At 39.9% G+C, this 24,646-nt stretch overlaps 1 protein-coding gene across 1 annotated transcript in view; it reads left to right on the top strand.

Moving 5' to 3' along the window:
* Cdkal1 (CDK5 regulatory subunit associated protein 1 like 1) overlaps positions 1-24,646 on the top strand; it is a 586,163-nt gene that overhangs the window by 260,987 nt on the left and 300,530 nt on the right. Inside the window, 1 exon segment of the mRNA XM_059263232.1 lies at positions 3,853-3,956. Within this exon segment, the coding sequence (XP_059119215.1) occupies positions 3,853-3,956 (104 nt within the window).

The raw sequence follows: 24,646 nt of genomic DNA on the forward strand, positions 1-24,646 counted from the left end.
CCTTTAAAATCCTGATGAGGAGGCACAGTAGGTGCTGTTTAACAGCCAGGTTTGTCTCAACCTGTATCCTGTGAACATTTTGTTTTTTGAATTTTTTTTTCTTTTGCATGATGATACCTCAGTACAGAAGAACACAGCTAGATAACAGTGTGCTTTTCCAAGTCGTAGTGCTCTCTAAGAGCTTATTATTTTGTCACACTTGAAGCTTCTAAAAAAATTTTATATTGTACCAACTGATTAAAAATAAGTTAGGATTAAAGTATATGGAGAGACTCCAATGCCCTATTTCAGTAACTAATACTTCAGTCATAATGCTTTATTCTCAAATGGGTTTTGCATATTCAAATTTATTCTCTATGAAGAATCAAGGAGAAGCAGGAGCTTAAGTCCTACTAGGTTTCTCACTCTGCCCTCTCTTCATTAAAAACAAATAATATGGGCTATGTTTTAGAGTGTGACTATGACTTCTAAATTATTTCAGAACTTATAGTATCTAAGGTTTTTGAAAAGACTGTTCTATGAAGGTTTGCTTTCATTTGCTTCATATGGTCAGGTATTGAGTCAGTACATTATCCTGTGTTCCAGTCTTTTGGGATATCATGATTTTTGAACCTTCATTGTTATCCCATTTGTTTAGGTTATATAGTCTAAAAATATTCTACTGCATATGTTCTTTCAGGCTTTGGGGTTACACTGCTGAGTTCAATCTAATCTCTCCCTGCTCTGGAGCCTGTTAGTGTTTTTTGGCCAATGGCCAGCTCACAAGATGTGTAGGTGTGTTGGTCTTTCTGTTCTGTCACCACAGCCAGGGTCTGTGGAGGGCTTCCTGCATCCTTGCAGTTCAGTGGCCACCTCAGTTTGGTTTTGGCTTTTAGCGGTGAGCCTTCAAAGAGCTTTTGTTTTCTGACAGTTGAAGAAACTGGCTCAGAGTTCTTACTCTTGGACAATTGTTTAATTGCTTAAGGACAATTGAAACTGTCTATTAAGAATTCCCTTATTTTAAAGGAGGTTTGAAGTGTTGAAATGCTTGGTTAACACAGTTCCTGGTGACTGCAAAAAAAGTTGTTTTGAAACATCAAAAAGCTCATTCTTTTCTGCTTTGGCACTGTGTTGTTTTTTCACCCCCCCCCCCCCATAACAGACCCGTCCTATTATTTAGACATAAGACTTACTGCCTGAGTTGGTCCTGTTGTGGCATGCTTACAGGAGTGTGTCCCTTAGATACAGAAATGTGCACTTTAGAATTGTTAAGTTTAAGGTTACTATCAGTAGTAAGCTTTTTTAAAGATCAACAGCTGAGAATGAATCTATCTTATTCAATGAAAATTAAGAATCTCAAAATGTTTCATCAACACCTTGGGGAAGAGCAGTTGAGTGAAGAGTATTTTGAACTCCTAATGGAGTATTTCTATTCCCTGGCTTTTCTGACTATTAGAAATGTTTTAGGATATCACTTATTTCCACTTTTAGTATATTTTCATAAGCAGTTTTTCATGGAGAGGCTGTGCTTCTACCATTATTCAGTAAGACAGTAGGCAAATGCCATTTGGTTTCCACTCCTGGTTTTAAGCTAAGCCATCCTCAGTACATCTTTTCTACAGAGTTTGACTTACACCTAGTGACTGGTACTTCAAATTCACCAGCAGTAAAAACTTTTCTACGTGGTTTAGCTGTATCAGTTCACCCGTGTTTTATTTCAAACAGTACTTTCCCTTTCCTTCTTTGCATTTTCCCTTCCCGACCCTGTTCTCTGAAGAGGTATCCCGTAAGAAGCAACCCTAATCAGAAGTCTTGGTGGCTTTTCTCAAGATTGTCCATGGGCTTTTCAGTGCCTTTCATGTGGACAACAAAGAGGAGGGGAGCAGGGTCCCTGAAGTAGCCTTAGAGAGTGAAGTGGCAGCTTGCCTGAACAGTGTTGATTTCAGTGAATGACAGTCAGAGGGGAATCCCAGAGCCCTAGGAACACTCGAGGAAAGGAAGAGAGTACACTGGCCTCCAGTGTACCCAACACAGCACTGGGAATAGAGTTCCAGAATTTGAAACAGAACAAGTCATATGAGGTGACACATTTTGCCAATAGACTCAGCAAGAAGATGAGAAACAGAAAACAGACGATAGCAGGAATGCAAAGTACAAGCCTGGGCCAGTCCAGACAGGAAGCCTGACTTCAGAGCCCTCAGAACTACAGCAGAGAAGTACATATTTTAAATAAATGGTTTTATGTAGGAGTGTAAGTGCTCTCAAATGATGCTGTGTTAGCCTAGCTCCTGCTGGATGAGGACCTTCTTTCTTTCTTTGTATGTAGCGAGGAGGATTTCTGTTTTTGTTTTGGGGTGTTTGTTTTTTGTTTTTGATACTGGAATGCTGGAAACGGAACCCAGAGCCTCATTTCTGCTAAACATAGTCTCTGCCACCCCACCCCAAGGATGTTTGATGCACATTTATTCCAGGAGCATGTTCACAGGGAAGAACCACAGAGTTGATGTCTGGCAGGCCTGGACTTGAACCCAAGCTGTTCTGTGACTTTGGGCTACTCACTTGTCTGACTTTTTGAGGTAGAATATGTCTATTCTGCATAGACAAGGCTAAAGGAGATCCAGTGTGCCTAATCTAACAGATTTCTCCTTTGTCAGGAGGAAACAGAAGGGTTATGCTCTGTGGACAGCACAGCCAAGCATCATTCCAAAATTATAGAAGGCACTCAATTTTTTAAATTAAATATGAGTTGCTTGGGAGAAACAGTGATGAAAGTTAATGATAGTGGTTGTTTAAATAGTAAAACACATTTCCAAGTGTACTTGTTACTGTTCCCTAGAGTTATATGTAAAACTTTCAGACATTAAGCATTGTTGGTTTGACTACTAAGAAGAGTGATTCATATCTATCTCACAGTTACATACCAGTAAAATGCTGGTAACATTCATTTATCAAATTCTATTTTTTACAATGTGGAAATTTAAAGCATTTGTGTAATAGTGGTCTTTTGAGAGCCTTGTTCTTTATAGTGGATACTGAACCACTGAGGTTAGACAACTTCTGTTTTGTTCAGTGTTTCTAGACTTCACCTTTTTGTGTATTAAAAATTGTCTCTTTTATTTGGTAATTCCTTTATTTAAATTGTATTTCAAAACTAAAAGAATCAATATTCTAGTGTGGACCAGTAACTTTTTAACCCATGGCTGAAACTCCTCGGACATGACTCAGTTTACATTTCCCACAGCTACTGTTGTCATCCTCTTTGTTTTCTCTGGCTAATGGAACTCCCAGAATGCACAGGAGCATCTTAATATTTTCCTCTTAGAGTGAAAAATAATCTGAAATTTTCTGAAAGTCTTTAGTTTTCTAAAAATGCTGTTGCCTATTCATTGATTTTTAAATCACTAGTTAAAAGTTCAGTGAATAATCTAATATTCCTAAAAAGCTACATATAAGTAATACTAAAAATTTTCTAGTTATTTGATGGCCAAAAAAAAAAATACTGGTAGTTTACAAAAAAAAAGTGCTGTGTATTGAATTTCCTTTGATTAATCATGGAGTTTATAAACTTCGGTTCTCATAGAAATGTGTGTTTAATCATTTGAAGTATTTATAAACTTTGTTCCTTGTAGATTTGTGTGTTTAGGATAATCTGTGGCTTTCTGTGATCATTCTCTCACAGTTAAAAGTCACAAGGATTATTAACTCTGCTCCTCATGGAAGTTAAATATGAGTCATGTAGATAATTATTTTTGTATCTCCTATAAATTAAGCAAATGTTACTAAAATGTCACTGTACTGTTTGTTTTGCCTGTAAGTCTGTGTATACCCCATCTTTAAGGTTTTGAGCCTTATTTATTATTTCCCTTTGAACAGGTGTCTCAATGCTTGTACCTACTGCAAAACGAAGCACGCCAGAGGAAACCTGGCCAGCTATCCCATTGATGAACTTGTAGAGAGAGCCAAGCAATCCTTTCAAGGTAAGAGTTTCTAGAATTATCTATGAAGTCAGTCTTCTTAACAAATCATATTCAGCTGGAGAGATGGCTCAGTGGTTGAGAGCACTGGCTGCTCTTCCAGAGGACCTGGATTCAATTCCCAGCACCCACATGGCAGCTCATGACTGTCTTTAATTCCAGTTCCAGAGGATCCAACACCCTCACACAGACATACATGCAGGACAAACACCATAAAAAGAAATTTAAAAAAAAAGTCATATTCATCTTCTAACCAATACTTCCTTTTAGAAAGGTTCCAGTTTCTTTAGCTGTCTGAAGCTTAAACGTGTCTGCTCAGCTAGCAGAGGATAGTACCCGGTTAATCGTTCAAGCTGTATTTATTTTAATTGTGGTCCTGTATGACCTTTGTGTTTAAACACTCTCAGGTGAACAACACATTGCAGCATCACCCATCTCTAGCTACGGAAAAGAAAAAATAAGGGATGAATGAGTGAAAGAGAGAACTCAATCAGTCAGTCAATCAATCATCCACACAGCTCTGAAATTTTTGAGGATTTTTGTGGGGTGAATGAAATCCACAGCTGTGCGTCCAGGGAGTAGTGTACTAGGGAGAGTTGTGAGAGGAACAGGCTACCTCTGCTGTACTGCCCTCTGAATCACTGCCTCCTGCCCTCAGCAAATAGCACGGCTTATCTTTAACATGAGTCACAGTTGTTTTGACACATAACTGCCTAATCCATGAACTTCCTCTTTTGTCTTTGTTTTTAGTCTGTCTATAGAACAGTGGTGTGTTTTTACATTCAACATGTGGGTCGTCTATTGTCTCCTCCTCTTGTAGGTTAATGGTTACTGGCAATGCTCTTTTCCTATTAGCAAGTAACCTGGAAAACTGCGTTCCGTATTCCAACCCTAATGTCACAGTGTTTGCATTCCAGACACATTTCCTTATTCAGTCGTTTTAAAGCTTTATCAACACGAATTTGGAATGTTTCATGTAATAGAGAAAAACATACCCTAAAAACCAAGTTTTTAACCATTTATTTTTAACTTACTCCTTTTCCATGTTCACCTTCAACAGGTGCTGATAAGAAACAAAGGGAGCTTATTGGTTTTTGGTAACATTCTGTTTTTAGTGTTAGGTTTTTGTGTGTATGTTCTGGGAAAACCTGGGAGATTGTCTTTTCTGCAGTAAGATTCCTGCAAGTATTTTAGGAAGGGGCACAAGTTTGGATAGAAACCTTCTCTATGCACCTGGTCATCTTGGTTGGCACTTTTGACTGGTACTCGCCTTTCCATATGTCTCTCTGATAAGGGGGATATTAAGTGTGTCTGATCTATATACCAACCACTGTAGTTGGAATTTTCTTTGGGTCGCCAACCAGCCCCCAAATAAAGACATGGAGATTTGTTATTAATTATGAATGCTCAGCCTTAGCTTAGGCTTGTTCCACTAGCTCTTTTAACTTAATTTAACCAGTTTCTGTTCACCTACATTTTGCCTTGGGGCCTTTTCCCTTTCTTTCATTCTGTATGTCCTACTTTCCTGCTGCCTCTGTACCTGGCTGGCTGGCCCCAGGTGTCTCCCTCTTTCTTTTCCTGGAGTCTAAATTCCTCCTGCTACTTACTCTCCCTGCCTGGAAGTTCTGAATATACTTCCTCTCTTGCTATTGGCCGTTCAGCTTTATTAGACCAATCAGGTGGCTTAGGCAGGCAAAGTAAAACAGCAACACATCTTTACATAATTAAAAAATGTAACATATCTTTACGTAGTTAATCAAATAATCCACAACATAAACAAATGCAATACATTTTTACATAATTAAATAAATGAACTCATCTTGCATAGTTAAATATTCTGCAACCAACCACTGTTAATTAGAAGTTACAGTTCCTCAACATTATAAAATTCCATAGACTTTTAAAAACCTATCTCATTTCACAAAAAAAAAATGAAAAATATGAAACTACAAAATGACTGTTTAGGAAGTGAAGAATTGTCTTCATTCTTTCATAGTTGATCCTTACTTTTGGTGGGATTGCATCATGACTTTATATGGGCCCACTCATGTCTCATATATAATTTAAGAAAAAGGAAACATGGATTTTATAAACTGGTTAGGGAACTTTTGTAATTGCTTCCAGCTCAGCAGTCTAATTTCTCTTCTGAGCAGCAGCACGAGGCAGTTTCTTCTGTGGTTAGTTGGTAGTGTCAGCTGTGCAGAGCTGGGCTAGTGACAATGAATGACTCAACTTATCCCAGATTTGCAACCTTTAGTGGCTGCTTATGGAGAAAGTTCTGGAAGATCCTGTCATTATTGTCATTAGTTATTTGTGTATTATTTTCATTCTGAACTGGATGTTAACAATGTAGGCTTGAAACTTGTTGTCTTGTTATCTATACCTTAGAGTTGAAACTGAGACCCTGAGTCTTAGATTGCTGACTCACTTGACTGGCATGTGGCCTTATTGCTGTAGCATTGAGGTCATTCATACCTTTGCTAGGGAACCACTGTGTGCAGGAGGGCTGCTGTAGGCAGTTTGGGCTTGCAACACTGCTCTGACCAGGTGATCTGAAAAGGCTGTCTGACCTCTCTTAGCTGGAGTTTCTCCTCACTGCCATGTTAGCATTATCTGTTGTGAGATTTCTGGACAGATGTAGTTGCTGGCTGTGTGAAAGGGAATGAAGTAGATACCCTAATTTGGGTAAAACATTGTAACATCTGTAACAGACGTAAATGACTGTCATCCAATTACAGGCTTTATTTTTGCTTTAAAATATGTTTTAGGAGTAAATTCTCTATAGATGAGCTATGTAATATGACAGTCATTTTTCATTTTCTAATTTTGAAAAATGTAAATTTTTGTCCCATCCTAGGAAATACCAGCTTGCAAGCTCATACTGTGAACACATTGATTAGGTAGCATTATCTTTGTTTCTGCAAAGGTCTTTTTTGTTTTTTAAGGGTCTCATAGAATTCTAAAGTCTGCATTTTTAAATCACAAAAGATAATTTTACAGGCAACATAGTTGAAGAAATGTCACATTTTTCTTATTTCTATGACTTTTGTTTATTCTTGAATAGCTTGTGTGCCTTTGAGCTATAACCATTCTACCATGATTTAGAAGGCTTACTCCATTATGAATAACAAACATGGGTTTGTGAAGAATTACTCAAAGATGAAGTGTAAGTATGCTACTGGTAAATTCCTGTATCAGTACAGATAAATTTCATGTCCTTAAAATGGTCTTCTCTCTCCTCTCCGCTCCCCTCTCTCTTCCCCTTTCACTCCCTTTTTTTTCGCTTCCTTTTCTGGTTCTTTTGAGACAAGGTCTTGCAGTTTGGGTCATTGAACTTGTTCTGTGGACCTGTAGCAATCTTCTTTCTGCCTACAGAGTGCTAGGATTACAGATCTATGTCACCACACCCTGTTTCGGTGGTGTTTTCTTTTTTTCCTTTCCTACTTTTATTTAGTGACTTCTGTGTGCCGGTAATATGAGTGATTTAAAAAACAAATAAACAAAAACTGAACTTGTGTAGATTAGGATTAGAAGCCAGGTTTCCTGTCATGTAATGGAACATACAATAAGTATGTAATTTCTTCCTTAGTAGTGTATTCATGAAATGTTTTATGTTTATAAAAAATTAATCTATCTCTATAGTGAATGTGCAAAGTAAAGGCCAAGCAGCACTCAGAAAAGAAAGGAAACTAGTTAGGAAATCATTCCAGATAAAATGGCCTCCTTGGGTGTTGAATGTGCTCCTGCATTCACTTGCCAAAAGCGTGTGTATTAACATTTGAATGGGCAGCATTGAAGTCAAGATTGTCTCTCCTAACTAGAAACCTTCACTTCTCTTGTTCATAAAGCATGTACATGTTTAGTTGGTTTCCTGGATGCTTTCCTTTTACTCACTCGCCTCAGTCCTCTAGGCAGTTTTCATTGACTCTTTTTACTTTCTCAGTCGTTTTCAGTTTTGAGCCAGATCTACATTTGTGTGTTGGGAAATTGTCCTCCCTGTCTCCTCTCTGCTGAGTCAGGATTTTTTTCTCTTTAATAAAATCATAGGGATTAGCTGTGGTCCCTGGGCTGAGATTGCTGGGTTCCGTGTAGCTGCATTTTTAGATATCTAGAAAAACATGTCAAGCGGTGACCAGGACTTTGTTGGGGCCAGATTGAATTCACAGGCTGGTGTTTTCTAGGATATTTGTATCGATTTTTCTCTAGCAGCTAATCAATCAGTTTCAGTTGTGTTCTCGATGGAGCAAACATTTGTGTGTGTGTGCAGGTTGAGTGGTGTGGAAACAGCACCTTCCATTCTTGTCTCTGAATCAAAACGTGGGGATGATGGATGGGCTGTTTTCACAGTTACCGTGTGCTTTTCTAGATCTCATTTGTGTGTTGCTCCCCCCACCCCTTTTTTCTGCCTTCATAAATCTGAAAAGCTCTTGCAAGGTAAGTGGCATTAACCAGTTACAGACGTAATGTAAATTATGATGAAGCATTCAGAACAGGAAGACAATTTCTTGATGCCTAGTGATTTCAGTATTACTGTTGAAATTTTAAAAATCAAATTCAGAGCCCAAGGCTGGCAAAGAGCACTGCCTGTTATGGCAAAGATTAATTGTGAAAAGCAAAGAGAAGTCATTGCTTCCTGCTATGTTGAGTAGTTGATGCTGGGAGCAATATTGGATTTTCTGTTGTATCATCCAAATTGCTCAGTAGTGGAGCTTGCATAAAGCCCCCGTTTGACTATCACCTCTAGTGATGATTACTCTATAATGATTTTGCTCCAATATAAAAACGGGACCATTAATGCCATGCTATTAATTTATATGGCAGTTAAATGTCTAATTCCCTTATCTTTTCATTTGTGCAATATTCAAATACAATAATCAAGCAAATGTCTCCTATAGATTACATTCATTTGCTGTACATTGTCAACTCTAGAAGGGATTTTAAGTACCACACATTAAATGATTATATGTAATGAACTATGAAAATGAATATAAGGCAGCTTTCTTTGAAATAGGCAAGATAATTTTACTAACCTGGGAATCTTGTTCTGTCTAGAAAAACAGGGAAAAAGAAAGTTCACTAATTTCATGAGCACATGAAGGCCAGTATATAGTATACTGTGAGACACTTACATGTTTGTAGGATTGGAAGACTTAGCAGGCTCGTTTATCATTATCCAGATAGGACCAAAGACACAGCTGACAGTTATTGAGTACTGACTGTGCAAAGTGTAGGGATTAAAAAGAGGAAAACCACATGGACCATGTTTCAGGGCACTCACTCTTCTTTGTTTATGAAGGAGGTAGCTAGTGGGAGTCATGAGACGAGGTCTCACCTAGCCTAGTAGGCCTACAGCTTGTTATGTAGCCCAGAATGACCTTGCACCCTGATCCTCCTGCCTCTGCCTTCCAAATGCTGGCATTATGGACATGCATCACCATACCTAGTTTTGAAATAATGAAAATTAAAGTATACAGAACCATGAAGCAAGTCTTAGGATAAGAGGTCATTGACCTTTTTTTAAAAAAAATTTAAACAAGCACCTTTGAAGTTTGAAAACATACCTGAATGTCTAGACTGCTGTCAGCAAATTGGCAGCCCGTATGTCTCTCTCCAACTTCCCTAACACTGCCATTCCCGTCTAGTCAGCCTACTCAACAATGGTCTCTGTGTAGAATCTCGCTGGCTGCTGGCCCTGGGTGATCAGCCATGGTCATCTCTGATGACTCTTAAGACCCAAGATACCATTTGGGCTCTTGGAGGTTATATTATGCTAGAGGCCTATGAGAAAGAAACTCTAACGTGGTCCTGAGTTAAAGTGACTATTGGAACTATATGGCTACTGCTCTGTTCACTCAACACAAAATTTCTTGTGAATTTGCTGTAAGCCATTTGTATTTATGCTAATAGGCTCAAGCCTTAGAAAAGCTATGATTTCCAGATATGCTATGATTGGTCCCGGGTGACTTTTGTAGAAGACATTAGGTTCAAGCATATGTGGTGGTGTGTATGGGTTTGGCCAGAGCTTAATAAATGTTGGGTGAGTGGCTAACATAGAAATGATCATGCCTCATGCAATTCCATGTGCAGCTTGGGGCATGTAAGGAAAATGTGGCATGGAAAACCCATTTCAGAAATGAACAAGAAATGCCACTTGGCTTCAGGTGTTCATTTAGTGCAGTTAATTGAACACAGACTTGATTGTATGACACAGATGTTTAGTGGTGATGGCTTTCATACTTTCCTAGATTTACAGCTGAGAAATAACTATGGAGACTTATTTCCTGACAGTTCACAGGTATCTACTGTTTTATGAATCAGGTGTGTGCACTTAGCTCCACATTAATGTATATAAATATGCATTTGCTTTGGTTTTACACAATTTTAACAGCATTCTGCAAATTATTCTGGGTGACAGTGGGACACAAGTTCCCCAAGGGTTTGTTTTCAGAGTTTGAATTGAGGCTGCTCTGTTTCTGGGATACTTGCGGTGAACTTTGAAAGCTTTAAGTTAGATTGGAAGGTTGTTTAGGGGAATTTTAACTGCCCGGGAAAGATGTGAAAGCGATACTGTTACCTGGTGATTTCTGAACCTGACCTTCGTGGGATGTTTTCTGGGAAGAACCACTACTTTGTGATGCCAACAGCTCGTGCTCATTCTGCAGAGTCTGCAGTTTCTCACACTGCCTGTCAGTTCATTTCATTTGAAAACTTATTAAATTTCTTCTCCGGCTCCCGTGGATATTAAATTGCCGTAAACACCCTTACACAATGTCACGTATGGTGAGCACAATTTTCTGCATGAAAAACAATGTTTGTTAGTGGGACCTTGGCTGTCTGCAGAGGTTATAAATTCCTGTATTTCTTGTTATTTGTTGCCCTCCATATGCTCTTTATATCTCTTGGTCAGTTCTAACACATTTCTTACTGCTTGTGATAGAAGAAAAAGTTGGATTTAGGTTGCTGACTTGGAAACGCATGCCCTTTAATGCATCATTTCTGATAGCATTAGCAAGAGGAGGGTGAAGCCAGAGGCTTAGAAAATCCAACAGTGATAATATAGTTGAGTAAGAGGAAGTTGATGAATAAATAAATTTAGTGATAAGGAATGAGTAATTACATGATTGCACATTGTGTGTGTGTGTGTGTGTGTGTGTGTGTGTGTGTGTGTGTCTGTGTGTCTGTGTGTGTTAGAATTCAATTCAGAGCCCTGAGAACTCTAGGCTCTACTACTGCTCTACATCTTTATAGTTAATTCTTTTAAAAAAATATATTAATTCTTTGAGAATGTAATACAATGTATTTTGACCATATTAACTACCTACCTCAACTTCTCCCAGACCCAATCCTCCTTTCCTATCCACCCAACTTTGTGCCCTTAAACAACAATTAAACAAGAAACTAGTAGGTACAGTTGGTGTGGTCCATATGTTTTCGAGTATGGGACTGTATGCTAGAATGTATTTGACCTACCAGGGCTATACCCTTAAAGAACACTGATTCTCCTTCTCACAGCAGCTATAAATTACCAAATAGCTCCATAGATAGAGGTGGGCTTTTTGTTTGGCTTGTCAAAGCAGTCTAGTACATGTTGTCACAAGCACTAAGAGTTCCCATGTGGAGCTGCCCTTCTGTATCTGGAAAACCCAGTTTCATTGTAATTTTCTACTGCCTTTAGCTCTTGCAATCTTTCTATCTCTTCTCTGCAATGACACCTGAGCCTTGGGAGGAGGAAGCTTGGTATAGATAGATGCCCCAGCTAGGGCTGAGCACTCTGTAACTCTTCTTCTCATCACCTTCACCACTTGTGGGTCTTTGAATTTTACTGCAAGAAGTAACTTCTCTGATGAGGGTTGAGAGATGCACTGATCTGTAGGTGTAGTAATATGCCCCTAGGAGTCATTTAATACTCCTTTCCTTTAGCAGAGTCGTAGAAGTAGGATCTCTCCTAGGCTATCTGACATGTCAGGTTCTTGGCTCCCATCACAGTGCCAAGTATGAGCTCCATCTTGTGGAACAGGTCTCACTCCAAGCAGAAAAATTGGCATGACGTTTGTGCCACCACTGTACCAGGGGCATGTCTGGCCAGGCTAAGTGTTTTTATTTTGCTGGGTTGAGATTGAAGACAACTTTTCTCCTCTCCTCTGGCAGTTCATATAGCACCTTCAAAAGGATGACCTTATTAATATGTTGAGTTTCTAGTTAAGGAAAGTGAATATTGGTGAGGTAGTAACTATAGATGTGAGTTTTAAACTCAGAATAAATTTGGACTCTATTGGTTGACATGCAAATGTCTAGCCAAATTCATAATCCAGTAGCTTTGTGGTAAACCTGACATTGAGCATTTCCTTGAATGAATCACTACACATAACTGAGATGAAGGTGATGATGGAGACCAAGTCCAATAGCTTTGTGTGGAGAAGTATCCTGATTAACTAATGCCACCATTTGATCAAACACCCAATGAAATAGTGAAGAAATGGACTATTTATATGCAGTAACAAAAATCAGACCTGAATTTTCTCATGGAATAGGTGTGCATCAGCTCTGTTATTCCCTTGTTAGGCCTGCTGTATTCATACATTTGTGCTGCTACAATGAAACACCACAGATTCCTGTACATGTGGTAGATGTCTGGATTCCCATCTCTGCAGGGGGCTGAGGTGGGAGGATTACTTGAATTCTGGAGTTCAAGACCAGCCTGGATAACATAGTAGGACACCATCACTAAAACAAACAAAATAGCAGGGTGTAGTGGAGCATACCAGTAATCCCAGCACTCCACAGCTAGAGGCAAGTAGCCTCTGTTAGAGGCCAGCCTGGTCTTCATAGTGAGTTCAAAGCCTACCAGGGCTCTATAGTAAGATTCTGTCTCATAAACAAAACAAACAATACAAACCTGGTAGTTTTCAAACAACAGAAAGTTATTTACTTATATTTCTTAAAACTGTCAGTCCAGGATTTGCTGACAGTCTGGTAGAGCCCTGTCTCTGTTTCCAGTGGCACCTTGTTGCTTTGTGCTCTGGAGTTAGTGATTGAAGGGAAGGGAAAGGAGACCCTAAGGCCTTCCCTGCTCCTAAAGACCCTGTCTTTTAACAATATACAAGCTTTAATTTGAATTTTGTGGTGGATGCAGATGATGTTTACATCATAGTACTGGTTATCCATTCTTTATGGAAACTTTTAGTCACAAACTATGGAAACTTTATGTCACAAATCTACTCCAAAAGATTCTTGTCATTTACCAGGTACTTGCTATGGTCTAAATGGTTGTACACTTCTAGAATTCCTATGTTCCTTTTAACTCCCTCTGTGATATTATTAGGAAGTTTTTTTGGGAGGTAACTAGCCCATGAGCAGACAGTTGTGATGCTATTCTAAGTGAGACCTGGCGTAGGCTACTTTTTTCACTCTGTGAGGATACTTACTGAGTGTAGCCTTCCATGTGTGAGAATGCAGCCAGAGGCCACATCCTTGAAGCAGAGCATGAATCTTCCTTCATCAAGTGCTGAAATTGCTGGCCCTTGTTTATGACCTCCAGCCTCTGGACCTGTGAGTAATAAATATATGCTGTTTTTAAGTTACTTACTCCAAGATACCTTGTAACAGCTGTCTGAATAGATAAGGGAGCTATATGCTAGGAAGTGTATATTTTAAAACTCCACGAGTATGGGAATCAATGCCTAGATCTTTTCTGGGCCTCGTTTTTAATTTAACCAAAATTCCCTTCCTTAAGTATCATGTATTTTGATGAGGATAAGTTGATTCTTTGAAAGCAAAATTTCTTATAATTAACAGAATCAAGAAACCTTAACTCCTCTAAACATGTTTTATAAAACACACATGCCTTATATTATGGAAATAATCCCTAGATCAGTGTTAATGAACTAATTAGACTTGTATTAATTGCTTTTCTGTTGCTGTAAAAAGATATCATGACTAAGGCAACTTACAGAAAGAAGAGTTTCTTCTGCCTTCTAGTTCCAAAGGGCTGAGAGCCCATCATGGCAACAGGAGCAGGAAGCTGAGAAATCACATCTTGAACTACAAACACAAAGCAGAGATTCACGCCCTGGCTCCTCCCTCTTCTCACTTTACTTAACCTAACACTTCTCTTCTTTTTTCTTTGTTGGTGTTTGTGTGTGTGTGTGTGTGTGTGTCTGTGCGAGCATGTGCGTGTATGTACATGTGTATAGAGTCCAGAGGTTACCTTCCACTTATTTTTTGAGATAAGATCTTCCATTGAACCTGTAACTCACTGATTTGTCTAGGCTGTCTGGACAGGGAGCGCCAAGGGTCTTCTCGTCCTCACCACCCTGGTCTTGGGTTAGACTCACACCACCATGCATGGGTTTTGTATTACTGCTGTGCTGGGGATCCAAATGCAGCTCATTATGCTTTTGATGTAGGCACTTTCCTGGCTCCTCTGTCACCGCAGCCTTCATTTTTTTGCTGTGAAGGGTTTCTCAGTGGCTTTTCATGGCTGTCTATCTGGTAAGATGCCATGTTACATGGTCCTTGCCTGTGGTCCCAGGACTCAGGAGGATGAATCAGAGGATGGCAAGTTCAAATCAACTGGGGATACTTATGGGAACCATGTCATATGTATATGCATGCAACAATAATTAATGAAAATGAGGCCATGATTTTGAAAGAGAGCAGGAAGGGGTATATAGGAGGCTTGGGAAGGAGGAAAGAGAAGGGAGAAATGTTGTAATTATAATCTTGATAAAAACGTTAAGACTTAAATATTACTCCCTTGCACAATGGTTCTTTGTTCATACTTTTAGAGGATGAAGGATCCTATTCTCCTTTCTAAAACCAACTGCTCTGAAAAGAAAGTAGCTCACTACATTAAGAAAAGTGCCAATGGAGCCTATTAATTTATAAATTATCATTTTAATCATCTATTTCCCCAGCAAATATTTTATGGGCCTAATATAAGGCATCTGTCATGCCAAATTCTTAGAATCCAATGATGAATTAAACAGGTATTCTCACCAACTTAACAGAAAAAGGACAGTGAGTAAAGAAAAGGATAAAAATAAAAACTATGGACTGTAGAGCAGACAGTGAAGTAATAGAGGATCAAAGTTGTAAAGAATGCAGCTTCCTTCTTTGGCAGTGTCTTGTCGTCCAGGCCTTCCTCTTTGTCACCCTCCTTTTCATCACCAATAACAAGAAGGAACCATGTAGTCCGCATCTTCCGAATCTCCCAGCACAGCTCTGCACTGCCAGCTTCCACAATGCTTGCCTGCAAAGCATGCTTTGCTTCTAGTTTCCAGATGGGAAAACCGAGAGGGAGGGAAAGGAGTAAATGGCTTCCTTAAGAGCATTGAACCAGCCGGTGTGGAAGCAGAGCAGCAACTATCCTGTTTTTGATCAAAATGACAATGTACTGTCCAGTAATCCAATCCCACTGTTATCAGTGGCACAGTGGCTTACACTGGAAGCTCAGAGTCGCTGGTTCTGTGAGTCTGGGCTTTTTCCACACTTCACTGTTCCTGGGGATAGAACAGCAATTCTTATACTCATAATCCTAATCTTACTACATTCTTACATAGTGGAAAACATACTTTGGTTTATCTGACTGAACTCAAAGAAATGAACCAGAAGGAAGGACCTGAGAAAACAAGCCACTGCCTGAGAATTACTTTGTGTTCTTTAAACTTGTTTTTAATGTATATGTATGTACATACTCATGCATGATTTCACATGTCCATGCCTGGGTTACCTTTAAGAAGAAACACCAGACTTTACGTGTATTTTCCTTGTTGTACAGTATATGCAGATCACGTAGGGATTTTGCTGACGTGGGAATGCTATACAGGTTGGTGTGGGTAGGTTCTGAGAGTCTGCATTTTTAAACTGCTTGTTGATCCTTATAGAAGGTGTCTTAGGTGTCTTTCTACCCACTGTGACTTTAAAAGGTCCTAGGGAATGATGTGATTTGCATGGCCCTTCCTGTCTTGGTCTGAGGGCTGTTCTTCAGCCATCATCTCATCATTGTGTCATTTAGCAGCATAGTCTTTCCCCAGCCATACAGAGTTCTTTCTTTATCTGTGCTGACAGGGCTGACTAGATGGAGAGTGTCTACTTATGTCTTCTACTTGACCACCTTGACAGTGAGGGCTGCCTGGGGCTCACTTAGCCCCAGGTTGCAGTTGATGTTCAGTGAATGTTTTGAATGAGTGCATGCTGCATGCTGTGATGATTCTCATAAGATAAGAAGCCTGAGCAACCAGAGGTGGGGAACGTTCTCAAAAGGAACCTTGTACATGTCTGGATCCTTGAGTTGGAAGGAATAGCCACCCTAGTACCCCTGATTGGTAAGGAAAGATGGATTGTTCCCAGATGTAAGGTCATTTCAGGGAGAAGACATGGATTGGACACATGTGAATATTAATATATACCCCTCTGTATTATATAAACAAATAATAGCAAGATAGAGAATATTTGAAACAAAGGCAATCTTTTACGTAGGAATTGTTGAAGAAAATGATTTACAAAGAAAAGATAATTTTGCTTTGAAAAAAAATTGAGGTTGCCATAAACTCTACCAAGTGAATCCATTTCCATTTTTATATCTATATTTGTTCACTGTAGTAACATCTGGGCTTTATTTTTCAGACTTGAAATAACTTATATTCGATGGTCTGACCTTTAGCTATGATTGCACTGACTTTCAGATGTAATTCACTATGTAATTAGTTTATGTAAAAAAGAGGGGGAGGTGGGAGGAGCTTGGCTTGGTGTTAAGTGGAGAATAAATTGAATAAAGATTTTAAAATAACTTCTCTAACATGATTATCCCAACATTTAAATGTATCCAGCAATATTTTTGGAACTGGATTTTCAAGTAATGTATGCTTTTTGTAAATTCATAAATATTTTAGTCATGTGAAAAATAGCTCTCTGTATAAATTTTGAAAACCTGTGCTTTTGCTCAGGTTGCCTAACATTTTGCACTTTATTGCATGTTTCTTGACTTAAATTGATGACCTTTAAAATAGCTTACTTTGAATAAATACAAGAGGATCATAATTTTTTTTAAATGGCACATTAGCTGAGGTCAGTGTGTATTCTTTTCTTAATTGTTTCTATTATTAGGTTATTTAACAAATGTTTGTTGAATCCTTCTTAAGTAGAACATTTGGGATATGAAGACCATGCTATTTATATTTTGAACTTTCTCTTATGATTGCTGGAATATTAGAAGCAACAATGACTAGTTTCTAACTAGGACTTGCTTTAAACTTATAAAACAGGGTGGTTTTTTTTTTTCAATGAAATATTAGAGTACTAAATCATATGGTCTTCCGGAATGGTAGCTGTGTTACCCACGATACTGTAGAAGAAGAGAAAAACAGAGAATTTTGGTGGGCCGTCTTTAGGGTGAAACCAGATCTTTCTCACATGGGGATCAGCTAATTCTTGATATCATATGTTCACCCATGGTACTGCTGAATTTCTTAAACATGGATTCTAGAGATCAGAACTACAAATCTGGACTGGAGAGATAGCTCAGCTATTCAAAGTGAGTGCTGCTCTTACAGAAGACGAGTTCAAGTCTTGCCACGTATGTCAGGAGCTTCAACCACCTGTAACTTCAGCTCCTCAGGAACCAGTATTCACAAAGACACACCAAACATAGACCCACACTTGTATACATTATTCACTATAATAAAATCAATCTTAAAAAAAAAAAACAACCCAGAAAACTGCTGATCCTAAATAAACAAAGCCTCATTTCATAAGCCAGGTGGAATCGTTGTAGGTCTCTGATTTTGTTCCTTGATTTTTTTTTTTCATTTGCCTTTGTGGCGATGTTTTGATGGATGCTGTGTGCTTTGACTGTAAGTGGCATGCCATGCTGCTTTATGGCTCTTTGTGTTGTCTGTGAACTGGGTACCAGGTAACCTTTATACTTTCACCTCTCGCTGGCCTTTCATTCCATCCTTCCATTTGCCTTGTGACCTCTGGCTGCTGCTTCTTGCTATCTCTGCTTGCCATCTGAGGAAGAGTTTAAAATGCAGACTTCCTCACTGATGAGCCAGTACACTTTGCCTTGTCTTGAGTCACCTCTTGGGAAAATGCTGTATTCCGGTACTGGCTGCTGCAAATTCATTGCTGCTGCTATACAGCTAACTGCATTACAACAACTTGGTCATTTTGTCAGCTGATAGCAATTTAAGGGAAACCCTTCATTCACAAAGTTTCAGTCATCATGTTCTGGGATAATGTCCCTTGTAGCTGGAGTTTTCCTGCCTGGCCCACAGTCAGGATAAGTCTCTCTCACCTGCCAGTCCCACAGCCTCAGACCCGACCAAGTAAACACAGAGACTTATATTGGTTACAAACTGTATGGCCGTGGCAGGCTTCTTGCTAACTGTTCTTACAGCTTAAATTAATCCATTTCCATTAATCTATACCTTGCCACATGGCTCGTGGCTTACCGGCATCTTCACATGCTGTTTGTCATCATGGCAGCTGGCAGTGTCTCTCTGACTCAGCCCTCCACTTCCCAGCTTTATTCTCCTCCTTGTCCCGCCTACACTTCCTGCCTAGCCAATGGCCAATCAGTGTTTTATTTATTGACTAATTAGCAACACATTTGCCATACAGAACATCCCACAGCACTTCCCCTTTTTATTTTTTTTCAAAAAGGAAGGTTTTAACCTTAACAAGGTAAAATTACATATAATTTGGGAATTTTGGCGTAGCTTCTCTTACTACTTCCTGCTGGAGGGGGGCGCTGTATCTTATGGGGACACAAAGAAAATTTTAGAATTATGGAATTGTCCATGAGGCTGTATTGTCTGAGCCAGTTGCCTTCAAACCATTCTGGATGTTGGATCATCTGGGCCATGGTGTCATCAGAGACCTTTCAGGGGGTCTTGGCTGGTCAAACTTGATGTATCTTAATCTGGAACAAACCCATAGCCTTTGGCTTTCTGTGGGAACTAAAGAGACTCTTTTCCAAAGCAACATATCCTTATATCCAAATTTTGAAGTCAAGGTATCTTTAAAATATACATTTTGGCCTAACTCAACAGCTTTTACAATCAAATGTTTTTCTGCAGTTAAAAATCCCAAAGACAACACAATCCAGATTCTCTGTGTAATATTCATCTTTACGTGGCTTATTTTTTTATATTAATTTTACTGTCTCTTTAAAGACTTTATTTTTTAAAACTATGTATTTGTTTATATAACTGTATATATCACCTTTTTTTGTATCTTTCAAGCCTACGTATATTTTACACACATTGTAAACTATTACATCTGAATCTGTCTTATTGTGAATCTATTGCTTTAAACTGCAGCAGCTGTGGCTGCTGGCTCCGCCCACTTCAGCTTCCCAACATGGTGGTGGTTTACCACCAGCTCTGGGAGCTATCGTGGGTCTATGCTTTTATCCAAGCAGCGTGTAGCCCAGAAACCTTCTTTTTCTTTGTACTAGCAAAGTTTAAATCCACCATGTAGCTTAATGTACCACTTGTAGAGGCCTAATTCCCGCCAAACTGCAGGTCGAGCACGCACGTTAGGAACCCACCGGTAGCTCAAACCGGCAGCTGCCGCTCATTTGAGAGAGACAATTAGGAACTGTTTTTAGCTCCATTTTAGAATCTTTTTTCTCAGTTTTTAGGTGGAAACTCTTGCCACCACGTTGGGCGCCATTTGTAGCTGGAGTTTTTCTGCCTGGCCCACAGTCAGGATAAATCTCTCTCACCTGCCAGTCCCACAGCCTCAGACCCGACCAAGTAAACACAGAGACTTATATTGGTTACAAACTGTATGGCCGTGGCAGGCTTCTTGCTAACTGTTCTTACAGCTTAAATTAATCCATTTCCATTAATCTATACCTTGCCACATGGCTCGTGGCTTACTGGCATCTTCACATGCTGTTTGTCATCGTGGCGGCTAGCAGTGTCTCTCTGACTCAGCCCTCCACTTCCCAGCTTTATTCTCCTCCTTGTCCCGCCTACACTTCCTGCCTAGCCAATGGCCAATCAGTGTTTTATTTATTGACTAATTAGCAACACATTTGCCATATAGAACATCCCACAGCAGTCCCTTGTCCTCAGCTTTGTTGTCAATGGTGGTTTTCTAAGATTAGATACCTGTTGCAAACAAAAGGACCCTTTAATCCCAGCACTCAGGAGGCAGAGGCAGGAGGATCTCTGTGAGTTCGAGGCCAGCCTAGTCTACAGAGCAAATTCCAGGACAGGCTCCAAAGCTACACAGAGAAACTCTGTCTCGAAAAACCAAAAAAAAAAAAAAAAAAAAAAAAAAAGACCCTGAGCCTTAGACCCAAGATGTGACTTCTGTTTCTGGGAATGTATTGAGATATATTAGTAATATTACATTTGTGCACATTCACTAGTTCATGAAACTATTCATAATGCCAGTGGTGCAACCTCAGTAGGCAGAGGCAGGGGTATTGGTAGTTCAGGGCCAGTCAGGGTGATGGAGTGAGAGCCAGGCCAGAATATGCCTAGTGAGACCTGGCAGTAACAGTAGCAGCAGAGGCAACAGAAAATTTTAGACCGGAAACTATTTCATATTTCACAGTGTGGAAGTCTATATAAGGTGGATACAGTAATGATGTTAATGGTGCAGAAAGCTTAATTCTGCCATGTGTACCCAGCGACTTGAAGCTTGGCATCAGTGGAGATACTTGAAGTCTCCAGTGTCCTCACTGGGGTAGCCGAGTGCTTCAAATCTACATTCTTTGCATGCTTCAGACTTGTGTTAAATGAACTGTGACTTTTAATTTGGAATGTATTTGCAAACCAATTTCTATAAAAAAATGGAGTTATAGCTTGAAAACGGGTACTTTGAAGCGCCTGGTAAATCCAGTCCATCTTCAGTGGGCAGTTGTGCCTGTTTCCAATTTTAAGCAATTGCTTTCGTGGTGTGCATGTATTTTGCCTTAGTTTGTGAGAACTAGGGCTCCCTAGAAAGAAAAATAAACCCACTTTTGTTCCTAGTTTATTTGCAAACCAGGTCAGACGCCCTTGATTAGCTCTCAGTTGGAGGATAATTTGGACCTTGACAGATTGAACCCAAACAGCAGGGGGTTTCTAGTATGGCCAGCAGATAGCAAAATAAAAGAAAAGCCAATTCCAGTTCACAGGCCATACAGCAGGACTGAATAGATGTGCAATGGTTAATGAGTAGTTGCTTCAAATATTTACGAAAGACCCAAGAAAGAATGAAAAAGCTAGCATCTTAGGCAGCTGTTTGTAAGGGAAACCCATTAAAAACAAACATGCTGGATAAGACTCTAGGGCTAATAGAGCTGTCAGATACCAAATACCCTCAAAGAACTGTTTCAAGGGACAGACATCATCCAGACTCACTTGGACACAGGAGTTGCCTTGCTTTCTGTTTAATACAGTAATTTGTTTTCCTTCATTTTAAAATTTATGTTTTAATTCTTCAACTGTTTGTACAGATAATATATTTTAGACTATGAGGGTGAGTTACTGGGGTGAGGTCATTCAAGTTGTGCCATGTTAGGATAAAGTTGGGTGGAAGGCTTGCATCTAGCTTACTACATCATCTTAGCCTATATATGAAGTTAGTTGGTATTGTATGGCAATGCCTGTTATATCATGGCTTGTAAATGGCAGTAACAGCAGTTTACTGCGATGACAATTTTTCTGGCAAGTTCTATGTAGACATGGAAACGGTGCCTGGGGCAGTGAGGGCTTGGTTTCCAGTCGGAGTACAGGTGCAGTTAATCCTGTCTGAGGATGCTTTTCAGTGTTCCTAGCAACTCGCCTATGTGTTTAATGCACTACACCTTTAGCATTCAGTTAAAGTGAAAATTAATTGTACTTGTACTATGTGGATGGCTGATATTCATGTCTTAACTTTCTCATTGTTAACTACTTCTTCATTCCTCAGAAGAAGCAATTGTAATTTCCTGAGGCTTGAATTTTCACCTGAGTAGCTTTGTGCGGAGACTCCTGTGGAAGATGGGGTCACACAGATCTTGTTATTGGAGCCACTGTATAGTTTCAGGGCAATTCCCCAACTAATGCATGGGTGTGGCCATCCTCACTGGAACTTTTCTAGAGAAGGTAAATGTGAGTTCAGAGACTCTGGCAAAGGCTGTCAGAGAAGCACATGACTTCATAATCTGCCCCTGGCCTGTTGTTTCCCATTATGTTCTGTCCTTCTCTGGGGGTGCTTGCAGGCAGATTTTTCCATCCCTATCTAAACTACTATGGTCAGAAGCTCTGTAATTACCTGTCACCTGGAATAGTGTTTAATCACCATGAATTCACCGAGATTTGCTAATATAAGAGAACGAGAAATGCTCAAAGAACAGACAAGTGCTGCTTATAGGGGGGCTGCTGGAGTGACCAAGGAAGAAGACTAGCCAGAGATGCAATTTGCAGCCAAGTGTTGCTTTTGTGTAGTAAACAAGGCTGTTCTGGCATTGCCACTTAGTTAGTGCAAATGTGCACATGCGCACCGACCTATACCTGAGGGTAATTATATTCTGATATGGGCATGCAAGAGGGCCAGTGTCAACACCACTGATATTTTTAGTGATGAGTTTCCCCCTTCCTGCTGTGTGGAAATGGGTCTCAATATCACCCACAACGGTAAAAGCACTGGTGAAATCTGCAAGAGTCTCTCTTCCTTATTTATTGGATCTGGACTCTACTGATAACACTAAATTTTTGCCCTGCTCTGCAGTTATATTAGACCCTTAAACTTAGACTCTTTGTACTTCATCATTGTAATTTACACACTGGGCTGGGACATTCCCTTCAAGACAGTTTGTCTTGTGCCTCCAGCTGCTCCCCAATAGCCATTGTGCTGAATAAGCACTTAGTTCAGTGTGTCCTTGATACAATTAATGCAGGCATCTGCAGAAGCGGCCTTGGCAGCGGCAGCTGCACTGCCTTCTGGAAGCCAACTTCTGCTTAGCATTGTGAGAAAAGAAATAGTTCTGAGCTGAAGCTAATGTTGGCTTATTTTTAGCATAAAAAGAGTTGCACCTGCCAGGGCTAGGAGAGGACCGAGGTTTGTTGATTACAAGTTCTTGTTAGTGCCATTGTTATTGGTAAAATGGGCGTGATGTCATCCTTATGAAACCGAATTGGCACCCTGTCGAGTGACAAATAATTTACTCTCTGTAGTTTTAGCAGCATGGGCCTTGTGTTGGAAGAGACTTGAGTTGGGAGTTTTCACAGTTGAGTGCTGTGGGACTGCAGAGGTGTGTGACAATGAGAGGGATTGATACTTGTAATCAGCGTGCATAGGAAGGGCCAAGGTGTAATGAAACATAAGTGCACATTTAGGGTACCAGGTGGGGCCCTGGGGCTTTGCATGCATTGAAACCACAGTGAGGAGCCCAGCAGCACCATGTGGCAGATTCTCATTTTCTCATTAATCCTTCTGTCCCCTAAGTCAGGGCAACACTGACTTTGAACAGCACTTCATCTGTTCAGTATCTCCTCTCAGCAGTGGATTGAGGTGATGTCATTCATGATCTCGGCCATCTGAAATATATTAAAATAAATCATCAACTTGATTTTGTTTGGGAGTGATGCTAGCCATCATTAATGGCAGTCACATGACTAGCAATTCTAAACTGCTTACCATTTCAATAGTTATTTTAATAAAGTAGAGCAGCTGCTTATTTAAATTAGTCGAGTGATCTTTGGCCTTTGAAACAACTTACAAATTAAAGCATGATCTATATGTAAAAGAGTTAATAGTTACTGAAGTGTATTTTGTTTGATTATTTTAAAACTGTATTTTATTTGTACAAGCTGATGCAGCTTTTGCTTCACACATAGCTGAAAATTATCTTTCAGACAAGCTTCAGAAGGAGAAAGAAGAGCAGTGCAAGTGTAGCTAACGAGAATGGTGAGTGCCGCTGAGCTGCACACTGAGGAATGGGTGAAATAGTGTAAGAGGGAGAAAGAAGAAGTGGCCGAGGTCTGCTTCATAGGGAGGTAAAGTGTTTAGAACGTGCTTAGGCAGCACAGGGGATGACAGCAGGGAGCTCACATCTGGCTGCTGTTGTCCGGACTAGGAACATGAGGGTGGTAAGGCACAACATCTGTTCAGTAGAACACAAGCAGCTTAGTAAAGAACTCTCCTGGGGCTGAGTTCTCTAGGCTACTTAGAACAAAGCACAGTGTATCAAGACACTGTAGGTAGGATTCTAGAGCTGTGACTGTATTTGAGTATCATCGGGTTAGTGATTTTACTCTTCTTTAATAAAGGCAGATTGAAGTGTGTTAGTCTGTGTGGTTACAGAACTTTCTGTAAGTCACAGAAATGCCCCAGTTAGTGATTTCCACAGAAGCAGTCCTCCTGGCCAGTGCCCTGAAAATGGGATGGAACACACAAATGGCCGGTGAGGTGGTCCCGAGGACAGGAAAAGCTCTTCTGTGGCCGTCATCGCTGCCTCTCATGTTCCCACCGGACTCCTGCTTAGTGTCCAGACACATCAAGCCCCTTGAAAATGCCCAACTGATTTCCCCCACATTTGTTTCCAATATGCCTGCTATGAGGTAAATTCACCTTGGTTCTCTGCCTATTTGGCTTCTATATATTTATTCAACACTGGGAAGTGCTTGAGAACCCCCATTGTTGCTTGTAGAAGTACACAATATATTGGTAGACCAAGGGCACATCAGCAGCTCTTTCTGTGTCTCCTG

The sequence above is a fragment of the Peromyscus eremicus genome, chromosome 5 (genome assembly GCF_949786415.1).
Source record: "Peromyscus eremicus chromosome 5, PerEre_H2_v1, whole genome shotgun sequence".
In the NCBI taxonomy this organism is placed as follows: Eukaryota; Metazoa; Chordata; class Mammalia; order Rodentia; family Cricetidae; genus Peromyscus; species Peromyscus eremicus.